The 20,677-nt window shown below is 34.6% G+C and overlaps 1 protein-coding gene across 4 annotated transcripts in view; it reads right to left on the bottom strand.

Annotated features, from left to right (window-relative positions):
* Positions 1-20,677, bottom strand: part of patj (PATJ crumbs cell polarity complex component) — a 154,737-nt gene that overhangs the window by 7,456 nt on the left and 126,604 nt on the right. For 3 of the 4 annotated variants that reach the window (XM_051094264.1, XM_051094263.1, XM_051094265.1), the window contains exons 36-46: positions 18,179-18,247; positions 17,805-17,931; positions 17,433-17,539; positions 14,020-14,103; positions 13,411-13,604; positions 11,592-11,739; positions 8,941-9,027; positions 8,521-8,650; positions 4,536-4,567; positions 4,313-4,435; positions 4,019-4,123 (exon numbers count right to left, since the gene is read on the bottom strand). In XM_051094264.1, the coding sequence (XP_050950221.1) occupies positions 4,019-4,123; positions 4,313-4,435; positions 4,536-4,567; positions 8,521-8,650; positions 8,941-9,027; positions 11,592-11,739; positions 13,411-13,604; positions 14,020-14,103; positions 17,433-17,539; positions 17,805-17,931; positions 18,179-18,247 (1,206 nt within the window). The remainder of the gene's footprint in view (positions 1-4,018; positions 4,124-4,312; positions 4,436-4,535; positions 4,568-8,520; positions 8,651-8,940; positions 9,028-11,591; positions 11,740-13,410; positions 13,605-14,019; positions 14,104-17,432; positions 17,540-17,804; positions 17,932-18,178; positions 18,248-20,677) is intronic. The other variant, XM_051094266.1, reaches the window with a different exon arrangement.

Here is a 20,677-nt window from a genome sequence, read left to right as displayed (position 1 = left end):
AAAAATAAATTAATAAATAGAGTGATGCTGATAAAAAGAAAAAACGAACGGCTAAAAAAGAAAAAGAAAGAAAGACTGATAAATAAAGAAAAATAAATAATATAATAAAAAAAATGTATAAATGTATTAATAAATATTAAATAAATAAAAAAACAAATAGAGTGACACTGATAAAAAGAAAAAACAAATGGCTGAAAAAAGAAAGAAAGAATGAAAGAGGCCAAAAAAAAGAACAGAGTGAAAAAAGAAAGAGTGAAAAGAAAGAAAGAAAGAAATATAGATAGAGTGATAAAAGAAAAAAGAGAGTGACCAAAGAAAGAAATATAAATAAATAAATAAATAAATGACAGGTAAAAAGAAAGAAGAGAGTGAGAAAAAGAAAAGAGATAAAAAGAAAAAAAAGAGGCCAATAAAAAAAATAAAGAACAAGACAGTAATAAAAGACCAAAAAAAGAAAAAAATTAAAAAAAGAAAGAAAGAAAGAAAGAATACGGAAATAGGGCATTGCTATGATGTAAGATCTGCCAATAAATGACCCATAAAACTAATGTATTAAACAAGACCTTTCTTTAATGCTCAGGTTGTTACAGTGCAGTTGCTAGGTGGTGTTCTGGGTGTTGCTATGCAGTTGCTAGGGTTTCTGAGGAGTTTTAGTGTGGTTTGGAGTGGTTTATAGAAAATTACATTATGGCTACTAATCTATTGCTAGGGTGTTCAAAGTGGTTGCCAAGGCATTGCAATGGGATGCCATGCAATTTCTGAGTGTTCCAAGCTGTACTTACTACACCGCTACACTACAAGGCGTTGCCATGTTGGTGCTAGGGTGTTCTGTGTATTGCTATGTAGTAATTTTATACAGTAAAATAAAATAAATAAATAAATAAATAAAACAAAAATGCAACAAAACCATAAAAACAAGCATTAGTAAGGTAATGTCTGCTTTGGCAAAATAAACAAATGACGAACCAAAAAAAAAAATAATAATAAAAAAAAGAGAAAGCTAGAGACAAAGTATGGGAGTTGGTGAGAAATATATACTTCAATAGGGTGCAACAACTAAACTTCTCAGAGAAAAGCACATGATCACAGCCAGAATGACTAGACAATATCAAACTGATATTGTCTGATTTCGGTGACATGAGTAATAGCATAGGGCATTACATATGTCCAATTAAACATATAGCAGCCAGAGAGAGAGAGAGACTGAGAGAGAGAGAGAGAGAGAGAGAGAGAGAATGCTCTCTCAAACGACTGAAGAGGGAATGAATGAGCACGCGTGCGCGCGCGAGAGAGAGTGAGTGTGCGAAAAAGAGAGAGAGAGAGAGAGCTAAACAATAATTGCTCTCTGAGCTGCTGTAATCAGGGCTTTGCAGGCTGGGCTCCCCTGTTTAAAAGCCCTGTGCATTCCTCCTGGAACCGCGCAGATAACGGCACATTTGCATAAAGGACTGGGATTATCTGGCAACCCGCGCGCAACCGCCGCACAGCTGCTTGTGGCTGATAACAGCCCAGTGACACAGCACCAACCACTCACACACACACTACCATGAGTCCAAACAAACACACGCTCACACATATACACAGCGCACTGTCCTTCGATACACCGACTCCACTAACACACACTGATAACCGTACAGAACATACACACACACACACGGCGGCTCTGCATAGCAATAGCAGCACACAATACAAGCATGTATACACACATCATTGAAACCGCAGCTACATGCAAAAACGCCACAATACACCATGGTAATACCACGGTATTCTTAATATGGCGACCTTCGTACCAACAGATGCCAACATATACAAACTCCACATTCAAACTGCTATAGCAAGCTAGCAGTGGGTTACGTATAATTTCTCGGGAATAAGAAGAAACCCACCGAACGACTCTTAAAACATTCGGAATAAGTGTGGGGGATATCACGCACCAAAACAGACGGGTCGGAGGTTCTGTTCAGCGCCTGCGGCTTCTTTAAAGTGCCAGTTCAACCCACGGACTGTCTGCCGTGATCCTGTTAACAAGTACAGTGCCTTTAAATCACATTACCTAATGTGAGTTTCCTCGTTAGCTAGCCAGCGAGCGAGAACGCTGTAGCTAATTTGAATTGTGGGTTGCACGCTTAGCAATCTTGGCACTTCGTTAAACTAGTTCATCCAAAACTGTTTAGAAAGGAAGAGTCAGGAGCCATACTCTATGCTAGCATGTAAATGCAAACACTTCTAGCTAATGAAGCTAGGCTTCACAAATCGCTCTGTTGCGAAGAATTCATAACACAACGCAAGGGGTTATATTAGTTATCGTCCACTTCGTTAAACTAGTTTATCCAAAATTATTTAGCAGAAGAAGAGTCAGGAACGTACTCTATGCTAGTATGCAAACACAAACACTTCTAGCTAGGTTTCACAAACTGATGCTTTGCGAGATCACAGCGCAAAACAAGGGGGCACTGTAGCTACAAAATGTTTTCTCTTTCATGTCACTTGCTGTCAAAAAAAATCTTGCTAAGCAAGTTATGCAAAAAAACGTAAGAATTTCCATACTTTACGTACAAACGACCACACTTTTATCGAAACAATCCTGCTTGCATTTGTGTACTTGTGAAAGTATGTTTAAGCGCAAAGGTGCTTAAATGAGATGTTCACTTCCAGAACAACAATTTACAAATAATTTAATCACCCCCTTGTCATCCAAGATGTTCATGTCTTTCTGTCTTCAGTCTTAAAGAAATTATGGTTTTTGAGGAAAGCATATCAGGATTTTTCTCCATATAATGGACTTTAATTGTGCCCCCGATTTTGAACTTCCAAGATGTAGTTTAAATGCAGCTTCAAAGGCTCTAAAGGAAGAAGGGTCTTATCTAGTGAAATGATCAGTAATTTTTTTTTTTTTTTTTTGAAAAAAATTTTTTTTTTTTTTTTAAGCACAAAAGCTCATGTAGCACAGGCTCTGGAATGCGCGTTTCTGAATGATTTGTTCATTTTGAACGGATCTTTAATGTGACTCAGGACAAACGAGTCGTCTCAGGGAGTGATTCGTTCACATCCTATTAGGTTCTGTACTGGAATTAGTTCACCTGTTTCGAGTCTTCGGGTTTTTCAAGTCGTTCGTTCATCTTATGAGGCTGTCACGTGATGAGCGAACGACTCAAACCGAAAACCTGTCAGATAAGAAGTGAGGTGAGCTAAACATAGACTAAAGACCCAGGTAAACAATGAATTAATCTTTTCTGTTTCTTATAGCATTATAGTTTTGTCATGTTTGTAGTGTGATCAACGTTTGTGTAAGCAGCGTTACGGCTCCGACGTGGCAACCAGAGTAGATTGCGGATTCGGCATGCGTTTCGACCCCCTGCACTGCACACATCTGCGGCGTGTTACAACTCTGAAGCGGCCACTCCAGTCAATGCTTGTGTTTATACGCGCTGCGCTGCGGCTCGTTGAATTGGTTCTCCGTGCTGCAGCACTAAAGTTAGATTTATTTTAATGATATTCTAATGGACCGCGTTGTGACAACATTGCACGCAGAAAACAAACGTTGTAGTCCAAAGGAGCCGTTCATTGTAGTTCTTGAAATTTTTTTAAAAAACGAAATATCTCCTTATGGAGTGGACTTTGAGATTTGTAACTTTGTAACTATCTTTTTTATGTCCAGTGATACACACCACACACTGACTCAAAAAGTGAAAAAGCATAATAGCACCCCTTTAAAATAAATTATGCAACAATAATGCAAAATTTTACATACTGTACATACGAACAACGGACGACAGTTTTGACAAAATAATCCTGCTTGAATTCGTGTACTAGCGAAAGTATGTCTTGGCCCAAAAGTACTTATGGCTGGTTTACATCAAGAGCAAAGACATTTTTTAATATAACTCCAACTGTATTTGTCTGAAAGAAAGTCATATACACCTAGGTCGGCTGGAGGGTGAATAAATCATAGGGCAATTTTCATTTTTGGGTGAACTATCCCTTTAACGAACAAAGACTTATTAAGTAGAATGTGTACCTGGAGGACGATGGTGCCGTAAGCATTCTTCAGCATATTTACAACGTCCCCATGAGTCAAGCCATCCAGAGACTGAGAGTTGATGCTCACAATCCTGTCACCTACCTAAGAGAGGTGCATTAAAGGAAAAATTTCTTGAAATTCATTCACACTGATATCAACCCAATCCCCAGCAGTGCCCTTCACACCCAAACCAGTGCATGATGCTTAATCAATAACTCTCAGCCTGATTTACACAGGTTGAAAGTGGAAAATGAGCAACAGAGGGAAACGGTAAAGGCAAGGATGACATACTTTGAGGCGATGTGTCCTGGCAGCTACGCCGTTGGCCTGGATCATGGCGATGAAGATAGGAATGTCGCCCAGCGGACTACCCTTACCGCCCGCTATACTGACACCCAAAGCATCGGTGGGACCCTGAAAGAGTGAGACAAGGGTGTAATAAAACTGAAACTATTGAGCACCATAGCCAAACCACTGAGTTTATACAAAGGTGTTCAGAAGTTAACAGTCTTACCCGTGTGATCTCCACTGTCCGAACGCCTGGTTCTGTGGAGGAGTATAAAAGTCAGACACTTAACTTTTGATTTACAACTCTTTAAAAGTTTAAAATGTGACCCTGGCCCACAAAACCAGCCATAAGTAGCACAGGTATATTTGTTGCAATAGCCAAAAATACACTGTGTGGGGCAAAATGTTTCTTTTGTGTCAAAAATCATAGATATTAAGTAAAGCTCATGTTCCATGAAGATATTTTGTACATTTTCTACCAAAAATATATCAAAACGTAATTTTTGATTTGTAATATGCATTGCTAAAAACTTCATTTGGACAACTTTAAAGGTGATTTTCTCAATATCTTGATTTTTTTGCACCCTCAAGATTCCAGATTTTCAAATAGTTGTATAGATGTATAAATCTCAGTTTGAAAAAAAAATGACCGGATTTGTGGTCCAGGTGTATGTTTAAATCCAATTTTGCTCATTAGAAAAATCAACTACTGTGAGTTCCTGAATGTTTTACTGAGGGACTCTTAAATGGTCCACTGTAGGTAAGAACTTGAAAATAATGCAAATATATACAAATATTTTAGTACACCTGAACCTGAATTCACATGGATTTAACATTAGAAGCATCATCTAAAGTTGCCAAAATTTAGAAAAACAAATGAAGTGTTTGTAAAGAGTGGAATATGCAGCAGTGTTTAACAAGATGAATGGTATATATTGGCCAGATTACCAGGATTTTCAGTTGTTTTGGGTTTATAAGTGTCAATTATGCTTGCTTTGCCGACTTGTACCAGTTCCACCAATTGGTAGTTGTACTACATATCTATATCGTAGACCACTCGTTTAAACGCCGCAACAAGTGATCTACAACATGCCACTTGCTTGATGGGAACAAAAGTGGCTGCTGAAAATCGACTTAAGTTGCGGTCACATTAGCAAAATATTTGCTAAATTTCTTGGGCAAAAAAAATGTATCAAACCAAGCAGTTTTCTGATGGTCAATGTGGCAGATTTGCATGCCCGTGCTGAAACTGTTGCAAAATCTGCTTGGGGAATCTTTCGCCCTTATACAAAATTCTCAAAAATGCAGATTCCTAATGTAGCATCTGGAAGAAGACAGCAATCGAAAGCAAACTCTTAAAAGAAACCCAGAGTATATAGACTTAGATGCGAGTTAATATAATGTAAGTGATGTCTCTTACTGAAATATGTAGTAGAAAATCCACATTGTTTTATGTGTATTTTGGACTATGGGGGTGCCATTACCTTAGGTGGCAGCGCATTCTGAGTCGGTGACCTCAAATGGTTGCATTCCGTTAGTTTCTGGTGCTACCTGTTGGTATTTTTGCCACAACACAGCTCGGAATACATAAATTAGAATAAAAAAAATACTGATACAATGCCACATTATACAGTTTTTTTGTCGTAGGGCAACGAGAGGCAATGAAAGTTTTCAAAGGCATCAGGACTAAAGTGGAGACAAAGACGCAGGTCTTTAGGACATTTTATTCATCCACGGGTATCGACCCATTCTTTTCTCCTCTTCTTATCGCTAGGAAAAGCAGTGAAGATTTACATCGCTTCTCTTGTTTCCCTTTAACTGAAAATTACAACCAAAAGCCGCAGAATGTGGCATCGTATCAGTATTTTATTATTAGAGTTGTGTTGCCGTAAAAATTGCAAATGGTAGCACCAGTAGCTCACAGAGTGCAACCATTTGACGGCATCAATGCAGAATGCATCGCCCACCTAAAGTAATGGCACCCCCCATTTATACAAAATGTGTATAAAACGATGTGGATTTTTTTCACGGGTATTCTACTACATATTCAGTAAGAGACATCATTTATGTTATATTAAGCCATACAAGTCTTAATACCCGGGTTCCCTTTAAGACTTGTATGGCTTAATATAACGAAAATTATGTCTCTTACTGAAATATGTAGTAGAAAACTCATGAAAGAGTTACGTTATTTTTTTTTTTTTAAAAAAATCCACATCGTTTTTTACATATTTTGAACTTTGGGGCGCCATTACTTTTGGTGGCAGCGCATTCTACATTGATGGTCTCACATGATTGCACTCGGTAAGCTACTGGTGCTACCTGTTGCTATTTTTACAGCAACACAATTTGGAAAATAAAACACTGATACGACACCACACTGAGTGGCTTTTTTAGTCGGAGACTTACATTGCTTCTCTTGCTGAACTTCGATTGAAAATTACACCCAAAAGCTGCACAATGTGGCATCGTATTAGTATTTTATTTTCCAAGTTGTGTTATGGTAAAAATAGCAACAGGTAGCACCAGTAGCTCAATTGCCATCAATGCAAAAAGCGCTGCCACCTAAAGTACTGGCACCCCCCATAGTACAAAACGTAGAAAACGATGTGGAAATTTTTCATGCTACATATTTCTACTATGTATTTTTAGTCAAAAACATAATTTACATTATATTAAACCATACCAAGTCTTAATACCCAGGGTTCCCTTTAAGATTCGTATGGCTTAATATAACGTAAATGGTGTTTCTTTAACTGAAAATTCGACTGAAAATTGCACATGGCATCATATCAGTATTTTATTTTCCTAGTTGTGTATTCTGACTAAAAATAGCAACAAGGTAGCACCAGTAGCACTCAACAAATGCAGCGTTTAACACCATCAACACAGAAAGCACTGCCACCTAAAGTATGGCGCCCCCCATAGTCCAAAATATGTAGAAAACGATGTGGATTTTTTTCATGGGTTTTCTACTACATATTTCAGTAAGAGACATCATTTGTGTTATATACAGCCATACAAGTCTTTACACCCAGGGTTCTCTTTAAAGGACCCTGATTTTTTTTTTTACATGATTTTTCTCCATATAATGGACTTCTTTGTTGCCCCAATTTTGAACTACCAAAATGTAGTTTAAATGCAGCTTCAAAGGGCTCTAAACGATCCCAGCCAAGGAAGGGTCTTATCTAGCGAAACAATTGGTTTTGTAAAATTTGTATACTTTTTAAGCACAAAAGCTTGTGTAGCACAGGCTCTGGGATGCGTGTCCACGACACTACGTACTATCGAATCACGTCGAAAGGTCATGCGAAACGTAGGTGGAACTACAGACCCAGTGTTTACAAAGCAAACGTGCAAAAACTAAGAAAGTGCAAGTAAGTCAAACGCTGTTTACAATCAAAAAGGTGCAATGATGTCAGACAACTCTGAAGTTGTAGGAGAAAATAAGATTTTTCACCATACTCTACCTTTTTGAGCCGGAGTACACAGACGATGAACTTAGACGTGATTCGTAGCATCGTAAATTCGCATCCCAGAGCTAGTGCTACACAAGCTTTTGTGCTTAAAAAGTATACAAATTTTTATTTTCTGAAAAACAAAATGACCAATGAAGTCCATTATATGGAGAAAAATCCTGAATGTTTTCCTCAAAAACCATAATTTCTTTACGACTGAAGAAAGACAGACATGAACATCTTGGATGACAAGGGGGTGAGTAAATTATTTGTAAATTGTTGTTTTGGGAGTGGACTTCTCCTTTAAGACTTGTATGATTAATATAACGTAAATGGTGTCTCTTGACAGAAAATTGCAACCAAAAGCCGCACAATGTTGAGTTGTGTTGTGTTGTGGTAAAAATAGCAACAGTAGTGCCAATAGCTCACCAAGTGCAAAATTTGACGCCATCAACACAGAATGCGCTGCCCACCTAAAGCAATGGCGCCCCCATAGTCCAAAACATGTATAAAACAATGTGGAATTTTTTTTTAAGGCTTTTCGACTACATATTTCAGTAGAAGACATGATTTACAATATATTAAGTCATACAAGTCTTATTACCCAGGGTTCCTTTTAACTGTTTACAGAGGCAGTTTCTAAACGCCCCCGCTAGCTGTCGACAGATAAGAAACATGTTGTTTTAGGGCTGATTTATAGTCCTTTTACGGCTGTTTCCTGCTTCTTCAGTGCTGATTTTGTGCGAGAAGTACCTGTGCTTTTGCTGTTGGGCTCGGTGATGTTTCGGCTGTTGTTGTTGAGGGTTTGAGAGGGGGGCAGGGGCAGTGCCACCGCAGGGAGCGTGGGTGTCGGGGTGCTGCTGTTGGCACTCACATGGCTCATCTAAAGGAGAAAGAGTTCACTGAAGGTGCTCACATATATACACAACACTCATGCCATTGCACATGCATACGTCTTGGTTAGTGACAAGTGAGCGCATGCGGACATGTAACCACACACTCCCTTTGCGTTCTCAGGCAGTATGGATGAGTAACACACACAGATGCCCACACCGCTGGTTTGCCCGTCCGCTAACATGCACTATTGATCGGGTTAGAGTTCAGCATGCTGGACCTTCTGGTTTGTAAGACGTGCCGGGGAAGCCCAATGAGGTTTGGACACGGGCTACACACCTGACTTCCCTGGGAGGTGCGTCTGGAAGAGATCCAGGAGGCAGCCTTCAGTCGGCCCAGTTCCAACAGCACCTTGCCCCTGGCGCACTGCAGGATCACAGCACACACGTTGACGTGTCTTCTCACTTGTATCCTCTCAAACACACTTTCACATACTTTCGAGAACCTGATGCCACAATACACATCCGTGCTCTCATCCACAGAGCCAATCCCATTGAGCTAAACTCCGCAGAGAGGGTACAGCCAAACAACACGGGCTCAATGCAACCTCATTCAAGCCAATGTTTCCCACAATTCCACCAACTGGCACAATGCTGCAGCTTCTTTTTGCCTTGTTCAGAACATTTTCACGAAGGCCTTTTCACACGACTCCCAAAGTGCTGCAAATAGTGTCATGAATGGACAATATGTGGAGGCAATGCTGTAACTTGATGACTGACTCAGATTTTTGGAGAAAGCTAATGCAGGGCTCTACGGTGTGACCATTTCAGTTATTAGCGACTGAAAAATACTGCGTGCAATTATTAAAAAATATTTAGGAGACCCAGTGTGACTGACCTGATCAACATATTTGTGTTTGCGCTGAGGGGAGCTTCAAATGTTTCTACATGTTTTTGCAACATAGAGTCATGTATCACAGTCATACTTCACGAATACTTTCATAGAAGTGTAGAGAAAGTGTAAATAAGAGCTTCATGCCGGAGCAGGGATGTAAGTTAGACAAGAATTGAGCGGTTGAGGTGTTGTGTTGCTGGATGTAATAATGAACATAGTGGGCGTCATTTACTCCCAACATCTGAGCCGCTGAAGATGCAGTTGATTACGTGTGTTTGTGAAGGGAATGCGCCTCCCGATCTACATATATCCATGTATGTTCGTGCGAATCATTTGTGATCCAGCTTCACTTAAAGCAGAAGTGAGTATAAGCGTTTTTTATGAATCTTTGCAATCGCCTTTCCTAATAATGTGCTAGTTAGTAAGTTTAACGGCTAAACGCGGCTAAAGTAAACAGGCTCGTCACTCCACAGAGAGAAGAGAGGGGCGGGGCGAACAGGGCTCATTTGCATTTAAAGCAGCCTCGACCAGAATGGGATGATTTTTGCAGAGCTGATTTTGGCAAGGTAAAAATGGTGTTGTTTTACACAATCATTGAGAATTTATATTAATATATTATAAACTTTTAATTAAGACCCTAAAGAATCATATCAACTTGTGGAAAATGGGCATCCGATGACCCCTTTAAATAAACAAGAAGTTAATAATACGTGTCTTACATTGTCTGACTACAACACTAATGCCTGATTTTGCTCTATTTCGTCGCTGCACATCTCTATTCAAACACAGCTGTGAATGTGCGTTTTAAACTAATCAAATGAGTCAATGATTCCATTTCCGTTAATAACAACAGTCACTTGCTCTATTCCTGAATGAATCAGCTGTTCGAACGAATCGAATGAATGAATGATTCAGTAATTAAATCAGTGACTTGCTGCCACCTACTGGCTGTTTTATTTTAAAGCATCTTTTTAGTTATTTAAATCATTTAATATTTCTAGATTCAAACTTTTAAACATTAATCTCAACATGAATTTATGAATTTGATTGCACTCATGCCACATTTGAGCCTCATTAAACATGAAAATACACCTACAAGCCACTTTCTCTTCTGTGCCACTTCTATAGTACAAATTAATTTTGTTAATACTGATTTCATTCGACTGGTAACTTATTCTGTTGTTTTTATTCTGTTGCTTAATTTACAAATTTTAAAAAGCTTATAAAATATAATAATAAAAAAAAAAGACATAAAAGATGACATACTTTTAAGAAAGTTAGAAAAACCCCATTACAAATGTAAAAACAAAATTTCCCTTTAATAAGTCAAATATCACCTCGTAATTGAAAGGCAAATTTTTTTTATCAGATTTTTTGATTATTGATTAGAAAGTGCTTCTAAAATTATGACTGTGCTCCTACATTTTTTAAGGTTGGAGCACAAGTGCTCCTAAAAAGAAAAGTAAACGTAGAGCCCTGTAATGTGAATCATGTCAAAGGGCCTTGTTGGATGTTACTTGGATTTTAATGTCCTAAAACTTACAAAAGGGTTGGGCTGGATATTGTTTGATATCAATTTCGAACACATATTTTTGGGAGGGCTGATATGCTGATAGCTAAGCTGACTGTAGCAGTAGGCCAAAACTGTTAAATGAAATGTGTTTTAGAGTGAACATACAACCTGTATGCTGACATATCTATCAACCATAACCCTTTTTCATTGCATAAGATTAAATATGGTGTCTACCCTGACTATTATGATTGTAAAACATGAAATTCAGTGGTTTTGTCACTTGAGATGAGTCCTATGTAACACCTTGGACGCCCTGAATGCTTCAAACTCAACATTTAAGAATAAATTCAAAATCTTTTTGAATTCACTACTGTGATTGTGGACAAAACAAAATGTTTAAATATGAAATATGAAATTGTTTGTAAATATCACAGACCTCAACAGCCACTAAATACATAATCAAACAGCGACACCTGGTGGCAGCATCCTGCAACTGCTGCTTCAACCAAATTTGCTCCTGTAATCTAGTTTTGAAAGGTGTTGTAAACTGGGTTTTGGGTTTAAGGATTCAGGCCGAGCTCACCTTGAGAATGGCGGCAACGGTCTCCTGTGAGGCCTGTCTCATGTCCTCTCCATCCACAGACAAGATCTGATCACCCTGCATCAGTCTGCCATCAAGATCAGCCGCTCCTCCCTTCACCACATCCGAGATGAACACACCCTTACCGTTTCTGAAGAGAGAGAAATGGCGAAAGATGAAATTTAGTGTCATGTTTGTGTACAACCAAACTAATTATTGTATCGTGCCTGTCAAAACCAGTCATATACATCACCAAACCAATCATGTATACATCACCCAAAATCTGAATAAATAAGCTTCCTATTGATGTATCGATTGTTAGGATGGGACAATATTTGGCCTGAGATACAACTATTTGAAATCTGAATCTGAGGGTGCAAAGAAATAAAAATCACCTTTAAAGTTGTTCAAATGAAGTTCTTAGCAATGCATATTACTAATCAAAAACTGAGTTGTAATATATTTACAGGAGGAAATTTACAAAATATCTTCATGGAACATGATCTTTACTTAATATCCTAATGATGTTTGGCATAAAAGAAAAAAATTGACCCAAACAATGTATTTCTGGCTATTGCTACAAATATTCCCATGCTACTTTTTGGTTTTGTGGTCCAGAGTCACAAATATTATTGTGTTGCACATTTTATCTTATTATTTTATTAAAAATATTATATTATGCATTTTATTAAAACAAAAATATAATTATATTTGCATAGCATTGCATTGTATTTCTGTTTTTTTTTTTTTTTTTTTTTTAATTACTCGTGTATTGCTAATTTTATTATTTTATAATTATTGTTCATGTACTATTTTCAAATGATTACTGTTGTATAGTACATTTTATTTTAATTTAGATTAATGTATTGTGCATTTCATTCCTTACATTATATCAAAATTATTATAGTACCATAAATTTTAAAGTGTAATTCACTTTGGATAAAAGCATCTGATAAATAAAAAAAAATGTAAATGTAAAAGTAAATATATTATTTTAAAATTAATTTTTATATTGTGCAATTTGTTTTATTATTTTATAATAATTATTATATTTTATTATAATAGCTTAACATTATTATAGCACTGTGCATCGTTTAATTTCTTTTTTAATGACATTTTTAGATTCTATTGCTCAATTTCTTTTTTTTTTCTTGTGCTTTTCATTTTATAATTTTATTTTTTAATTATTATTATGGTGTATATTTCATTCTGTTATTTTATTTCAAAATCATTATACTGTCTGCTGTGCATTTTGTAATTTTTCATTTTTGTTTTCTGTTTCTACATAGCTATTTATTTTATTTTAGTATTAGTAATTTTAATTTAATGCTTTAATTTAAATTTTTGCTAAGGTAACATCCTTAGTGTTTTCCATGTAATATTTATATTTTATTTCAGCTGTATTTTGGCTGTATTGAGTTATATTTTATTTTAAATTATTATAATATTGTGCATTATTTAATTAATCTTAGAAATATTTTATTTCTCATTTTTTTTTTTTTTATTATTATTGTATTGCTTTTTATTTTACAATTTTATTTTAAAATTATTATTGTGGTGTACATTTCATTCTATTATTTTATTTTTAAAATTATTGTACTGTGCATTTTATTAGGGTTCACTGTAATGTGCATGTTATTAAGATGCTATTTTCAAATTATTATTACTTGTAAATTCTTTTTTGTGTTTTTTTTTATTCTAAAATGATTAAATTGTGGTTTTTTATCATGTTATTAAAAAGAACCATTTTATTTCAAATTTATTACTGCATTTTGCATTTTTTCCCCTCTTCTCCTCATAAGAAAAACAAGTTTGCACTCACCTCTTCCCAACGATGCTCAAGCCCAGCCCACGTCCAGTTCTCTTCTGAAGTTCAACACGAAACACGTCGAGGTTCTCCTCGTCCCTGTATTGCGCCTCATCGCGCAGGACCGTCAACCGCACTTTGGCCGGCGTTTGCCGTAAAGCAGCTATTGCATCTTCGTGAGCCACGCTCCGCAGATCCACCCCGTTCACCTGCAGGGAGCGCCAAAAACGAAAAAGAAAAGCGTTTCTTTACACATTAACCAACAAAACAATTATGCAAAATTTAAGTAATACAGAATTACTTTAAAATAATAAAAATAAAAAGAAAAAAGAAAAAGAAAAATGGAAAGATAAAAATAAAAGATAATTTACACTGATGAAATAAATACAGGACATTTATCACTACTCTATGTCCAGAAGATGGCGCTATTGTCTAAGTTAAGATCTAATGATTGCAAATGCTCCTGGTCAATCACTCTACTCTTATTATTCACAATAATACAGAGCCACGAACCAACCTCAAATTTCCATTTTGCTCGAGGCAGACCAGCTGTCAGTGACATTACAGAGGCGTCCGGCTCTAAAACCTTAAAACACACTGTTTCTCTCTCACACACAAACAAACCTCGAGAATCTGATCTCCGGCCCACAGACGACCGTCCCGTGCTGCCGCCCCCTCCTCGTACACTTCATGGATCACTATGGCATCCTGAAAAGAGAAGAAACGTGTGAAGAGAAGGAATATGGCCAAAAAAAAAAGAGAAAGAAAGACAAGAAAGTAAGTATAAATTCTCATCTCGTTTCTCTTAAAGGGGCAGGTCACCTAAAAAATTCTGTCATCATTTACTCACCCTTTCGTCGTTTCAAATGTGTATGAAACACAAAAAACAATGAACTGAAATTAAAGCTTCAAAGCTTCATAAAGTAGACAAAAGTAAGACAAAAGTGACTATTTCATGTCTATTTCATTTCAGCCATATTTCATATCTTCTGAAAGTTTGTATGAAAACAATAAAAGCTGAAATTAAGTTATCAGTGTTAAAGTAGAACAGAATTATTTACATACTATAACAGTACTTGCTAACATTTTAGCTCATAATTTAGTATCTTTGTTTATTTCTACACAGCTATTTATTTTTTATTTTAGTTTTAGTAATTTTAATACTATTTTTTAGTGTTAAAGCAACATTCTCAAAGTTATTAATATTATTAAAAATATATTTTATTTCAGCTGTATTTTAATTACTGAAAACTATTAATTAGGTTTCATTTACAATATCAACACTGGTCATAATGCACTGAAAATATTGACATTTTCTACTTTTGGAAATTAGTCATTCTTTTGAGTGGGATCATTTTAATGAATCTCTCCGTTTACAAAACCTTAGTAATTTGTTTATGAATTAAACTGATCAGGTTTTTGAATACAACTCACTGATCACTTCAATTATACTTTTATTTGCATCCTTAGGTGAAGCATGAAAGCTTTAGTCAATATTTTTTGTAACTAAAAAAAAGCCCAACAAAACAAAACCTGAATAAAAAAAACAAATACACAAGACAAAACAAAAAACTAAGACAAAAAACCCCCAAACAAAACTAAAAAAAAAAACCAACAAAAATAAAAACGAATGCAAAAAATAAAAAATAAACAGAAAAAAATCAAAACAAACAAGACAATACAGAAGCACAAAACAAAAACAGAAAAAAAAAAACAAAACAAAAAAATCTAAATAAACACAAAAGATAAAACAAAACAGAAATACAAAAGAAAAATAAAACAATACAGAAAAACAATAATAATGCAAAACAAACAAAAACAATAGAAACAGAGCAAACAAAAGTTTGACAAAAAGACAAAACAAAAAACAGACAAAAAACAAACAAAACTGAAAAAAATGACAACTAATGCAAAAGCACAAAACAAAAACAGAAAATATAAAGAAAATACAAAGAACAAAAAACAAAATAAATACAAAAATACAATAAATACAAAATAATAGAACAACAATATAGAAAAATAATAATTCCAAACAAAAACAATGGAAATATAGCTAAATAAAGAAGTGTACACACAAAGAAACAAAAAAAAATCAAATACACAAGACAAAACAAAAGTAGTAAAAAAAAAAAAAAACTGAAAAAATTAAAACGAATGCAAAAGACAAAAAACTAAACAGAAAAAAACCCCCAAAAAAATCAAAACAAAGAACTAAAAACAAGCTAAAAACAAAATCAAAACAAATATAAAAGATAAAACAAAACAGAGACAAATACCAAAAAAATACAGCAAAACAATACAGAAAAATAATAATGCAAAACAGAAAAAAAAAACAATAGAAACAGCAAAATAAAGCAAAGTCCACAGAACAATAAGAAAAAAATACAAAAAACAAACAAAAACACAAAATGTAGTACAATTAAAACAAAATACAAGACAAAACAAAAACAAAATTACATTTAAAATAAAAACTGAATGGAAAAGAGTGACATAAGAAAGTATGTCGTACTGATTTGGAGCGACATGTGGGTATGTCATTTCTGCTCCCCTTCACCTTTAAAATCCTTTTATACAAACACACACTGAGACATTTTTTCCTGCTGAAAACCTGTGGAGCCCGAGGGCTGGTTTTGTTGACTCATGGAAGCCTTTGACACCTAAACTAGCCCACAGAGCTGGAGCGCTCCAGAATTATGATGGCGAGGTGGCAGTACACTGATAAAAACCTGAGGCGATGTTCGTCTCTGCAGTCGGGCAGAAAAAGTCAGGGCAGACAAAAAGCTCCCGCTGTGACCTGCCTGTTCTGATTCAGCCCTGCGGCCCACTGGAAAGAATGAGCCCTGTCACTTTTATCTAGCTATTTCTGAGCACAGGAAAGCATCCTGGGTGTGTACGCTATCAAATCTAGGGAAAAATATGCAATCAACAACAATACATGTGTGACTGTCTGAAACTGACATTAAAATGAATATAACAAAAAAATAAATATATAAATAAAATAAACTAAAGACAAAACTAAGCCCAAAAAAGAAGACAGAAACACTAAACAGGTAGAAAAAAACAAACAAATCCCGACACACACACACACACACAAAATAAAACATAAAATAATATTAAAAATCTACACAAAATATAGCAAAAATTAAAACAAATACAAAGTAAAAAAAAAAAAAAAAAAAACAAGAACAAAAAATTACGACAAAACAAAAAACTAAGAAACAGAAAAATACAAAATAAAAAAAAAACAATCAATAAAAAAAAAAACATAGCAAAAATGAAAACAAATACAAAAGACGAAAAACAAAACAGGCAAAAACTAAATAAATACAAAAGAAAAATACAAAAAAAACAAAAAAAAAACAAAATAAAAAAAGAACAAAAAAATTAAGACAAAACAAAAAAACAACAACAAAAACCAAATAAATAAATAAATAAAACACCCAATCAATAAAAAACCACCAAAATTGAAAAAAATACAAAAGAAAAACAAAACACTAAACCAAAAACTATATATATAAAAAATAAACACAAAAGACAAAACTAAACTACACAGAAAAACCAAACAAATGCACAATACAAAACAAAAAACTAAGACAAAACAAAAATAAACAAAACTGAAAAAAATACAAAACAAAATAAAAAAAGAATTAAAAAAATGCAAAACAAAAAAACCCAAAAGAACAACAAAAATCTAAACAGGAAAAAACAAAAATAAAAAAGACAAGAAATAAAAAAAAGACAAAATAAAAACAGCAAAAACAAAAAAATAAACAGAAAAATAACTAAACAGAAAAAAAACAAAGACAAAACAAAAAAACGAAAATACACAAGTGAAAACTAAGATGACTAAAACACACAAGAAAAACCAAAACTAAAACACAAAACAAAAACAAACAAAACCGAAAAATACAAAACAAACACAACAAAAATAGTAAAACAGTAAAGAAAAATGCTAATACCGAAAAACAAATATAGCAGAAATGTACAAAATAAAGCAAAAGCGCACACACACACACATTTTACTTCTGGTACCGTACCAGTTGAGTATCTTTGCCGCCGACTATACTGAGACCCAGTCCAGAGCGGCCTTTAGAAATCTCAATAACCGTCTCTTGTCCTGGAACTATGGGACATGTAGCAGGGTCTGAAACACACACAGAGAGATAAAGATGATGCAAGTCCTTCATGTTCGGTGTTTTTAAAAACGAATTCCTCTTTGAAAAAACAACAGTCAGTGTTCAAAGAGGCCGAGGCAAATCCACACGGCAGCGCTGCGTTTTCATTTTAGCCTTGATTTAACAAGCATTTCGGGGGTCACAGATTGCAGCACTACATAAAAAAAAGTCCATAAAAATATGAAAATTAAAGTAACAACGTTTAAATAATTTGTGACACCAAGCGTTTTGCACCTTTGCTGCAGTACTCAAAATCAGGGCTGGTGCCGGAAACGGGCACGGATGATCCCGAGGACGTGACTTCCAGAGAACCAACCGAGGGCTTGGTGGAATTCCTCTGGATTTTTGGAAGACTGGTGATCTGGGGACAATCCAGGATAAAGACGAGTCCACCGGAACAAAGAGAGAGACAAATAGTTAGACTGTTTACTACCGGCTGTCGTGTTTTGTCTAGGCAGAGCTTTCATGTTTTGGCACAAATTTAGATGAGCAAAAATCTCATTTAAAGTCAACAGGAACTTAAAATGAATGTATTAAGGATGACTTAGGAAGTTAAATGTGTTGCAAATGGAGTTTCGTGTCACATAGATATTAATGAACAAACAGACCTGCTCCACAAGTGGCTTGGGTGACTGTTCGCTTGGAGACTCTAATATCTTCTCTGAGGATTTCAGCTTCTGAGATGATTAATAGACTGTAATTAGTTCTATCGTTCAGCATAACGGGCTACACAACCAAAATTTAATGGCGCAATTATGAAACTGGCACTTTTTGATTCATGAGTAAAACTGCAAGGACGGAAATGCGTTACTAGCGATACAATATATGTTTAAACATTTTAAAAGATTTTCAATACATACAAACTCAAAAATTTTATTTCAAAGCTGAAAATAAAAAAGATTTTTTTTATTTTTTAACATTTAAATATAGATTATTATATAGATAATTACAGACAATCATTTAAATAAATTACAAATTAATAAATAGACATTTGTTTACAAACATTAGTGATGGGAAACAATTAATCACATCCGAAATAAAAGATTTTGTGTACATAATATATGTGTGTGTACTGTGTATATTTGTATATGTGTATGTATATATATATATATATAAAATAAAATACACACACTTGCATGTATATATTTAAAAAAAACGTTATGTTTATATATTACATATATTTATATATATTATAAATTATATGGATACAAATATATACATGTAAATGCATGTAAATATTTTCAAAATATATACTACATGTACATATCTTTATATATATATATATATATATATATATATATATATATATATATATATATATATATACTTAACAAATATACAAAGTACACATTATGTACACAAAAACGTTTAATTTGGATGCGATTTATCGCGATTAATCGTTGCCCAGCACTACTAAATATTATAAATAAACAACACAAAAACATCATGTAGCTATTGCATTAAATATGCAAACTACAACTAGATGCCACTCACTAAATTAAAAATGCAAAATGTTTTAATATTATATCACTATGCTGGATGTTTGGCTGTTGTTGTAGAAAAAAAAATGTGATTATTTTGCAATTTTCCCCTCAATTTTCTATAAATCCAGTGTGGTTCAAAGATGCATTCAAACATTCAAAATCTGTGTTTTTGAATTATATATATATATATATATATATATATATAAAACTGAATTATATTTATATATGCATTAATGTGTATGTGTTTATTATATACATAAGCTGAAAATAAAAATGTAAAAAGTTTTAAAAACTATTTCAATCTAATAAACATTCTGATGTAATTTATATATACAACAGTTCTTTGTGTTCCTTGAATCTGATTGGCTGAGAGGAGTGCTATATTCTAGTGATAACAGAACTCCGACCATTCCACCATTTGTATCACTTTGCTTGCAGTATTTCTCACAGCGAGTGTTATGGCGGATGCCCAAATCCACTACAGAATGTAGTTTTAATAGTTTTTTAGGTGATAATGTACTTATTTAACCTTCAAATACACTGTTTGTTAATTAAAAAAAAACATCCATTTGAAAAACTTGCTTCGAAGTTTCGGAGATGTAAGCTCCAGGGCATCAGCAGCCGTTCAGCACTCATGAACCCACAGAGAGCAGCCTTACCTCGGCCAGATCTTTTAAAATTTGCCACTGGTTCTAATTTGTCTATAGTGGTTAAACATGAAATCTAATTTGTTTTGGGTAAACCTAACGGGCAGTCTTTGGTCTCATTAATCTAATATTTGTTCCAGAGCAAATAATTTTGGCTGAGGGCAAAATCTCATCACGTTATATTTGATGTAACTTTCGACAACATTTGTTTCTGGTCCTCAAATCTGATTGGCTGATAGGAGTGCAATATTCTAGTGATAACAGCACTCTAACCGTTTCACCGTTTGTATCACTCCGCTTGCAGCATTTCTCACAGCAAATGTCTCGGCGGACGCCCAAATCAACTATAATTTTATAAATAATACTGTTTTTGTGTCACAGAATGTAGTTTTAAGAGTGTTTTAGGCGAGTATGTACTTATTTAGACTTTACAATAACATCTATTTGAAAATTTGCTTCAGTGTTTTGGCTGAGGGCACAATCTCATCACGTTATATTATATATATTTTAATGCTCTACATCAGAGCTCTGTCTTTGCACTTTTTACTAAATTGCCTAGCAACTTTCATGATGGTTGTTGTTTATTAAATATTATTATTCAGTAAATCAAATTTCACATTAATAGTATAAATTTAGTATTGAGGAATGGTTGGTTAGTTTGTGATGGTGATTTTTTAGTTACATTATTCTGCCAATAGATGGCGATAAGATACTTTTATATTGAACAAGACCAAAATGGCTGTAAACAAAGAAGTTTTTACTTTCAACAATACCCTGTAAGACACAGCCAACAAATTCACTGTCACTGGAAATTACCCTTAACAGATGAAAGGATAATAAGACAAAGATACTGCTTTCCTCAGCGGACATTCAAACTAATGTTTTATTGCGAATATGAGATTGAGCTGAAGAATGAATGATCTGTATCAGATGCAGGTAATCACACTCGCTCAGTCCATCTCTCTCGCATAATACT

The sequence above is a fragment of the Labeo rohita genome, chromosome 22 (assembly GCF_022985175.1).
Source record: "Labeo rohita strain BAU-BD-2019 chromosome 22, IGBB_LRoh.1.0, whole genome shotgun sequence".
NCBI classification, from domain to species: Eukaryota; Metazoa; Chordata; class Actinopteri; order Cypriniformes; family Cyprinidae; genus Labeo; species Labeo rohita.
Note: the sequence above shows the minus strand (reverse complement) of the source record. Positions and strands in the feature narration are given on the sequence as shown.